The sequence below is a fragment of the Gossypium hirsutum genome, chromosome D05 (genome assembly GCF_007990345.1).
Source record: "Gossypium hirsutum isolate 1008001.06 chromosome D05, Gossypium_hirsutum_v2.1, whole genome shotgun sequence".
Classification (NCBI taxonomy): Eukaryota; Viridiplantae; Streptophyta; class Magnoliopsida; order Malvales; family Malvaceae; genus Gossypium; species Gossypium hirsutum.
Genome location: NC_053441.1, coordinates 57,677,884 through 57,687,273, shown reverse-complemented (window position 1 = coordinate 57,687,273; position 9,390 = coordinate 57,677,884). Strand labels below are relative to the sequence as shown.

Below are 9,390 nucleotides of genomic sequence, written 5' to 3'. Positions count from 1 at the left end.
TATAAACTAGAGAGAAAGGCGTTGCCCCGACGAAAGTCCTGATTGATGTTCGATAAACAAAGAGGGCAAATGGTAATTTTTCATGCCAATCTTTGTAAGTCTCAGACATTTTCCCCACAATTTTCTTGGTATTTTAGTTGGCCGCCTCCACTGCTCCGTTCATTTTTGGGCGATATGGTGATGAATTATGGTGTTTGATCTTGAATTGATTGCAGACCTCCGCTATTTTGCTATTTTTCAAATTCAATGTATTGTCAGATATGATTCTTTCAGGCATTATATATCGACATATGATCTCCCTTTTCAAGAACTTGCTGACTCCTGACTTCGTGACATTAGCATATGAATCAGCTTCCATCTATTTAGTGAAGTAACCAATGACCATGAAGATGAAACGATACCTATTAGAAGCCTTTGGCAATATTGGCCCGATGACATCCATATCCCACATGGAGAAAGGCCATAGAGAAGTCATAACGTTGAGAGGTGAAGAACGTGCGTGTATTTTGTCTCCATAAATTTGACATTTATGGCACTTCTTGGCATAATTGATGCAATCTCCTTCCATGGTCGACCAGTAGTACCCGAATCTCATAATCTGTCTTACTATTGTGAAACCGTTGGCATGCATTTTGCAGATACCTTCATGGACTTCCTCCAAGATTTTCTAAGCTTTTATAGCATCCAGCATCTTAGTAGTACCCGATCCTTTCCCTTTTTGTATAAAATCTCTCCATCTAAGACATAGTTAGTGGCTAGTCTTCTCAATGTCCTCTTATCATTCTTCGTTGCCTGATCAGGGTACTCGTGATTCTTTACATATTGCAGTATATCTTGGTACCAAGGATGATCATCCTTTTCCTCTTCCTCGATACTGTAGCAATGAGCCAAAGTCTCATAAATGCTCATCTGGATAGGCTTCATGTCTTCTAGTTTGTTTACTTTGATCATGAAAGCTAGAGTAGCCAACGTGTCAGCCATCTGGTTTTCATCTAGTGGGAGATAGGAGAAAGTAATATCATCAAACTCATCAATCAATTCGAGAATCAACTTTCGATAATTAATCAATTTGAGGTCTCTTATCTCCCATCCTCCTTTGAGCTGATATATCACCAATGCAGAATCCCCATATACCTTTAGCACTTTGATTTTACATTCTTTGGCTATACGGATGCCCATGATACACGCTTCATTTTCTGCTATATTGTTTGTACAATCAAAATCCAATTTGCCAGCAATAGGATAATGATCTCTGCTCGGGGATACTAAGACTGCCTCAATTTTATTGCCCATAGCATTTGAGGCTCCGTCAAATTTTAGCTTCCAAATGCGATCCACTTGAGCATTTTCTTTAGTGGTTGCCACATACATTAAGTCCTCGTTCAAAAAATCAAAATTTAAAGGCTCATAATCCTCCAAGGCTCTGCTAGCTAGAAAATCCGCTATTGCACTCCATTTTATAGCCTTCTGGCTTACATAAAGTATGTCAAATTCAAAAAGTAAAATCTGCCATCTGGCCATCCTCCCATTCAAAGTAGTTGACTCCATCATATACTTTAAAGGGTCTAACTTTGAAATTAGTCAAGTCGTATGGTACAACATGTACTGCCTTAGCCTCCGAGTTATCCAGATCAAGACACAACATAATTTCTCAATAGACGAGTATCTTATTTCATAATCAGTGAATTTCTTACTGAGATAGTATATAACCCTTTCTTTCCTTCCTGTCTCATCATGTTGGCCTAGCATGCATCCCATAAAATTATCAAACACTGTTAAATACAATATCAGTGGCCTATCTGGGCTAGGTGGTAACAGCACTAGAGTATTTGATAGGTACTGCTTTATCCTATCAAAAACTTCCTGACATTCTTCATCTTATACATCTGGATTATGTTTCTTTAAAAGATGAAATATGGGGTCACATTTTTCGGTTAGTTGTGAAATAAACTGAGCAATGTAATTTAGTCTTCCTAGGAAACCTCGAACTTTCTTCTGAGTGCATAGTGGAGGTAAATCTCTTATTACCTTGACTTTGTCTGGGTTGATCTCGATTCCTTTTTCACTGACTATGAAGCCTAATAGCTTTCCTGACCTAGCTCCGAAAGTGCATTTCGTTGGAAAGCTTGAGCTAGAACTTTCTCAGTCTTAAGAATAATTTTCTCAGGACCTGCACATGTTCCTCTTCTGTTCTAGATTTTGCAATCATATCGTCAATATAAACCTCGATTTCCTTGTAAATCATGTCATGAAACAAGGTTACCATCACCCTTTGATACGTCACTCCCATATTCTTTAATCCGAATGTCATCACTTTATAGTAAAACGTTTCCCACAGGGTCACGAATGTAATCTTTCCCATGTTTTTGGATGCATCTTTATCTGATTGTATCCAGAGAAGCCATCCATGAAGGAAAAAAGTGAGTAGCCTACTGTATTATCCACCAAAGTGTCAACGTGAGGCAATAGGGAATTGTCTTTTCGACTGGCCTTGTTCAAGTCTCTGTAATCCATGCACATTTGTACTTTCCCATTTTTTTTAGGAACTGAGACGATGTTGGCTACCCATTCTGAATATTTGACCACTTGTAAGAACCCAACATCAAATTACTTTTTGACTTCTTTTATTTTTAGCACAATATCAGGCCTCATCCTCTGGAGTTTCTGCTGAACTGGCTAGCAATCTTCTTTTATAGGAAGGCAGTGTACTACAATGTCAGTACTTAACCCGAGCGTATCCTAGTATGACCATGCAAAAATATCTTTGAATTCTTAGAGTAACTCAATGAGGTCTTACTTCGTATTTGTGGTAATGTCAGTCCCAATCTTCACCTATTTTCCCCTTCTAAGCTCACAATTTCCATTGATTTCATTGTGAAGTAGGATTTGCTTCTCCTCTTGTTTTACCATCCTTAACAAGTCCGGAGATAAGCCACAGTCTACGTCATCTTCAAAGTCATGGGATCCCTCTAAACACATGTCTTGTTTAAAAGGAAATTCTAAGTCTGTAGCAGCGTCACTCATGTTGTTGATATCTAGGGACCTATTATAGGTACAAAAGAATATACAAAGAATGAATGAATTTAAGAATAATTATTTGTATAGTATGATTATGAATGTAATAAAAGAATGATTTTTGGAAGAAAATCCTAAAATAATGAAAAATCTAAAATAATTACTCGTATGGAAAGAATAAAAGAATATTTGCTCAAAATGAATGCAAAGATTTACTTTATTAAAATAATGATGTTTATACATGAGCCTCTTTCACAGAGGGATTCTTATCACTTCTAGGCTAAAAGCAACAAGTGTGTTTTGAATATTACTCTGAGTAAGGTCTAAACACTACAGGAATTTCTTCTGTAGTCCAATTGTTTAGCACACTCCCAGGTTCATAAGGTCGGATATCTAACAAGGTCCATCCTTCAACTACTTCTTCGTATATGGCATTGATGTGAACGTTTCCCAACATTTCTTCAATATTTTCTTCTCTTGGCATTCTTCGCTCGGGATGAATAATCCCTCCCGATACAAAAGTTTTGGATATGTAGGGAAAGTTCATAGGCTCCCATTTGACCTCATCCTCGCTCAAATGTGCTGTCATTCTTTCCTATTTCTTCTCTAACTCCTTCCTTCTTTGTCTTGTATCTGGCTTGTACCCTAAGCAAAAACGATTATGCTTGTCCTTCAGAATTTGTTCTAATCTTTCTAATATTTGATCCATTACTTTGGTTTTGCGACGGGTACCGTAGGAATATTTAATTGGTAGATTTTTATTAGTTTTCAGAGTAACTATAACAATTTCGATTAATTAGGGTCCTTTTGTGAAATTTTGGATGCAATGAAATGCAATGTAGATGAATGGAATGAATGCAAAAAAAGACATTGATTCTGATTCAATTCTATTAGAAAAACTTTACTAGAAAACAAATTTATTTACATAAAGCGGATATATATACAGCTTTGCTTTCATACTCCAGGCGAAGACATTGATCTTTTTCTTCATTTTGATATTAATATAAATCTCGCGAACTCTTCAAAAAGGGTGTCTCCTCTATCTCTTTTTTGCTTGATCCGGGCCGCAACTCATTACTCACTCATCCTCGTGACACTCGTTAGCTTCTTGAAAAAGGTCGGGACATTGAGGACTCTCGAATAATCTTTGTCAACTTGAATCCTCGGGCAATAAAGCAAGGTCGTGTAGTCCTCCATTAGACTATCACCCTTCTTTCGTCAAATTTTCTTGGACCATATCCGGATAACCACATTGTCTTCCACTTTATCAAGAAATCCGTTTTCCATGACAAGCTCTCTATTTAGCAATTGAACGTGAATCAACACATCTTTTTTATGATGAAAATGCAATGCAATCATAACAAAAAAATAGGTTAGTACAATGCAAAAATAAGCAAGCAAAAATAAATAGAGCACCTATTTGGGTGACCACTAGGGGTTTGGAGTGGTTCTCCTTACGGTATGCTCTTAGGGCTCACTACATGCAGTTTAGTTCTAAAGAAAGGGTACCTGAACCAACAGATTCCTCAATCCTTACCTATTATAGGCTCATACGGACTGAGTTCAGTTCAGGGGAATACATTTCCCTATAACTATACGGAGATGAAAATCTCACGAAGACATAGGTACGGATGTATCCCGAAAGTAATCCACTATCCTATACGGAGGTAAAAATCTCACAAATGAATAGTTTCTCACTCCCACTTAAAAGGGTATAACCGAACGGTTATGCAATGCAATATGCGGAGATTAAAAGACTCGAACCAGTAAAGCAAGCATATCAAAATGATGCAGACCATAAAATGCAATGAAAAGATCGTAAATTTAAATCGAATTCACAATTTCTGACAAAAAAATAAGAAATAATCAACTCGTGGCTTGACTCTCTTATTTTTTTCCCCAACGGAGTCGCCAAGCTATCGAACCACCTTTTTTAAAACAAGGGGTCGACTTTTATTTTGAAAATGAAAACAAAAACGCAAACGAGAGTCGCCACCGATAATTTTTATGAGGTGTGATGGGGTCACGTCTTAAGGGTTTAATTTATTAAAACAATTTTGGCCTTCAATATTCAGAAAAATAGGTTCGGGAGTCGGTTACGTACGAGGAAGGGTTAGCACCCTCGTAACGCCCAAAATTGGTACCTAATTGATTAGTTAATGTCTCAATGTCGAAAAATTGAAAATTTTGAAGAGATTTAAAATACAATCCTTTTGTTAAAATCACTTAAAAAATAAAATTAAAACGGGCATATTTCATGTTAATCGAGAAAAAGAATTGTATCCCGTGAGTTAGGACATAATATTTTAAATCCTGATATGAGAATAAACATTGAAAATTTATTTATTTGAAAGTTATTTGATTATCTCGATTTTAAAAAAAAGATCATATTCAGTAAGTTAGAACACGCTCCTTTTTAAATTCCCGAGATAATTTTAAAACATATTTTTTGAAAATAGTTAGTATATTCAGATTTATCGAAAAAATCGAGACCCCGTAAGTTAGGGAATGATCTCTCAAATTTCAAAATATAAAATATTACTTATTAAAAAATTATGCATTTGGGTCGAAATTAATGTAATATTTAAAATATTACTCAAAATATTAAGCTGACAAATGCTACAATACGAGTGTAAACAAATTATAACATATAATAACAATGATCACATAACATCTATTACTCTAACATTAACATTAATCAAAGAACAATAAAATCAACAATAATAATAATGAATAATGATGGTAACAACAATAATACAAAAACAAAACAAGACAATATCGAAAATTTAAAAAGATAAATAGATATACAAAATAACATTGAGGGGCTTCTGAAACCCTAGGGGTTTCTGAAAACTATTTTTTTTTTGGGTTTCAATGTAATTGGGCTGGGGTTTTGGGTTAATATAATGGGTTTTATTTTATTTTTTGAGCTTTTAATTTTTAGTTGATTATTTTGTAATCTAGACATTTTATTAATGTTTGGGCCTGGGCTAATTGGGCCTGTTAGAGTGATGAATGGGAAATAAATATGCAACATTTTTCTATGTTCTTTTTTCATTGTATTTGACAAGAAACATAGAAAATGACAAAGAAAATGAAAATGAAATAAAGTTGACAGATCTTAAGACTCTTTGTTCTTCTTTCATTTGATCGGATCGATAGGCTAGAAAGTAAAGTTCTGGTAATCGTGCCACTACAAAAAACAAATCTCCACCATTATAAAACAAACCGACATGATACACTAATAAAGAGGTCTTTAGAAAGTTGTAACGGGACTTAGGTTAAGGGTACGAAAAAGGTTAGAAAAGTTGGTTACAAGTGAGAGTCGAGTTGATAAGTTACCAAACCACACACACAAAAAAAAACTATAAATGTTATTAAAATTATGAAAAAAAATTAATTTTAATTTTTTTTTTGCAATTTTTATGTAATTTTAAAGAGTAAGGACCAAATTAACAAAAAACTATAAATGTTTAAGGCTAAAAAAAAACTATAAATGTTATTAAATTAGGTGTAGTTTGAGGACTATAACCCTACTATGTAGTTTTTATAAATTAATCGAATTAGCCTATCATCAGTTAGAAATGGTTTCTAGAATATTTATACTTATTTAGCTTATACTTTATTTAATAGTTGAAGTTCAATAAACATATTAGATTATTTTAAATTTAAACTAACCTTTTATGATAATAAATAATCATACGTAATTTTTCTTATTATATATGTGATGTTCGTATTATCTAATACGTAAAAGGCGGATTCGTTAATTTTAATAAAGGGCAATCAGTTTTCAGCTTATCTCATTTTCTTTTAGTTTCTAACAAAATCAATTGATTTGATTATGTATTTCATTACTCGATAATTAATTACCTTAATCCATTATAACTGATTTTAAAATTGATTTTATCAATCTAATGGACTTGACCGAGTCAACTAAGCCAATATCATCGGTTTTAATTGGGTTTTGCTCGACCCTACTAAAAAACATGTCGATGTTATTAAAATTGATATATTATAAAAGATTAATTATAAAAAAGTCAGTCAATGCTAAAGTCACATATAACTCCAAAGACCCCTCAAAAAATTGAATGCATCAACAACAAATTTAATGTCGACGTTTTATTGTTTCCGAAAAGGCTGATAAGACTGAAATTATAGAATAAAATCGTGAGGTCTTAAATGCAATTGAATTAAATGTGATCCTAAAATGTTAAGAGTTCTTATCCCACAAATGTGAAAGTGCTTGTCAAGCACTGAAGTACAACCTAAATATTGGTTTGTGTTAAAATTGAAATGTTTGTGTCATCTAAAAAGATCTTGAATTCAATTAATTGTGATTGAGAAATCATGTCAGATTGCTTGAAAATTGGTGAGAAAATTCTAAGTCTATGGCAAGTAATTTCATGATGATTGGGAAATAAATAGGCAACATTTTTCTATGTTCTTTCATTGTATTCGACATGAAACATAGAAAATGACAAAGAAAATGAAAATGAAATAAAGTTGACAGATCTTGAGACTCTTTGTTCTTCTTTCATTGGATCGGATCGACAGGCTAGAAAGTAAAGTTCTGGCAATCGTGCCTTATGATGTAGGTTGATATTTTGTTCCTTTGAATTTTCAACACACAAAAAGCAAGAAGCTGGGAGGAGCATAAGAGAAGAGGTGGGACTGGAGGCAGGAAGATGATGGAGGGAACTTGTCAAAGCTAAGAATCTCTAAAATATTTCTCAACATTTCTTTTTTATTTTCTTGATTCATGAAAACAAATTTAGGTATTTCTCAATCTTGTCAAATTAGTGCTCAATCTTTTAGAGGTTGCTTATATAAGGATCAAACCTTTCAAAATAGTCAAATAAGAGTTTAACCTTTACAGAAGTGCTTAAATAAGGGTTTTTCATGCACTTCAACCCAATTTATAGAAAAAATAGGTAAATGTCGATGTGTTTAGAGTAAAATACATAACCTGATATACAAAATTTGAGAAACCCTTATTTGAACACCTTTTAAAAGGTTAGGCCCTTATTTGTCTATTTTAAGAGGTTTGACCTTCATTTAAACAATTTTATAAAAGTTTGATCCTTTTGCGAGCAACCTCTAAAAGGTTTAACCTCAATCTTAACATTTAACTTAGCTGAAATGAAACATAACCTGAATTTTAAATTATGACTATTGGTAGAGTATTCATCTTGTTTTGAAATATCTTCACTTCAAACCATTGTTGTAACCCAATCATCTCTCTAAAAACTAAAAATTGAATGTGGAATTGAATTAAATGTGATACAGAAATGTTGAGGTTATTATCAACGAGTCACCCGCAATTGTGGAAAAGGACCTCAATTTATAACCCTAAAGACCCGTTTATCCTAAAATTGAGAGCTTTGTTTCATCCAAAAAGACGTGGTGCTCTTGAATGCAATTGATTCCGTTTATCTTAAAATTGAGAGGTTTGTTTCATCCAAAAAGATGTGGTGCTCTTGAATGCAATAGATTGTGATTGAAAATTGAAGTGAAGTTGATGGAAAATAAGTTAGAAAATTCTACTTCTCCAAAAATTTAATGTGAAACAGCAAATTCAATGTCCACTTTTTTTTTTTGAATTTCTAGGTTTTCCTTAGCTTTTTTATATTATTTTGGAATTTTTGTAATCTTCTTATAATTTCTTAAAAAATAATATATTTGTAAAATTTTCTAAACCATAAATACCAATTAAGAAGAATGTGATAAAATTAGGGGTAAATGTGTATTTAAGATACAAGTTTGATGGTATCCCAATGTCATTTAATCCTTTCGTGCGTCGGGGTATAACTTAAGGTGAGTTATTACAAAGTAACAAATTGATAATATTGGTGACCTATATTTACTTCAAAAGATTGGTGACCAAAACTATAATTTTAAGCAAAAATATGCGACAGAATTTGCGATTTTCCATTTTTTTTCATTTTGAAAAAATTTTGGTTTTACATTTTAGGCATAATGACAAATTTAGCTCTAATATTTTTTTACCTCAATTTTTTTATTGCTATAGCCTTCAACAATAACAAATTAAAAAATTAATTTAGCCTTTATGAAAAAAGTGCACCAATTGAGTACTCAATGATTCCAAAAAAAAAATCAATTAACCTCTTCATTTAACAAAAACTGTGAGTTGAACGATTTAACGGTTGATTTGACTAATGTTGCGGACAGAAATCACCAGAAATTGTCACATGATAGTATGATAATGTGGCATGCCACATAAAAAAGTAAAAAATGTTTTTTTAACAAAAAAATAATTTAAAAACATTTTTAAATTTACTTGCAACAACCTTGAGTAACATCATCCACAAAAGCTTGAAGGTTCATATCCATTGAACCACCTTTCATGGCGGCTTC

The 9,390-nt window shown here is 33.0% G+C and overlaps 1 protein-coding gene across 1 annotated transcript; it reads right to left on the bottom strand.

Annotated features, from left to right (window-relative positions):
• Positions 1 to 675: 675 nt before the first annotated feature.
• On the bottom strand, positions 676 to 1,521 carry LOC121217236 (uncharacterized). The gene has a single exon (XM_041092761.1). It carries the CDS (start codon positions 1,519 to 1,521, stop codon positions 676 to 678), a length of 846 nt encoding a protein of 281 aa, XP_040948695.1.
• Between the last annotated feature and the right edge of the window lie 7,869 nt (positions 1,522 to 9,390).

Excerpts from the sequence above, each read along its gene's own strand:
- LOC121217236 (XM_041092761.1), bottom strand. The coding sequence starts at position 1,521 with ATGGCCAGATGGCAGATTTTACTTTTTGAATTTGACATACTTTATGTA.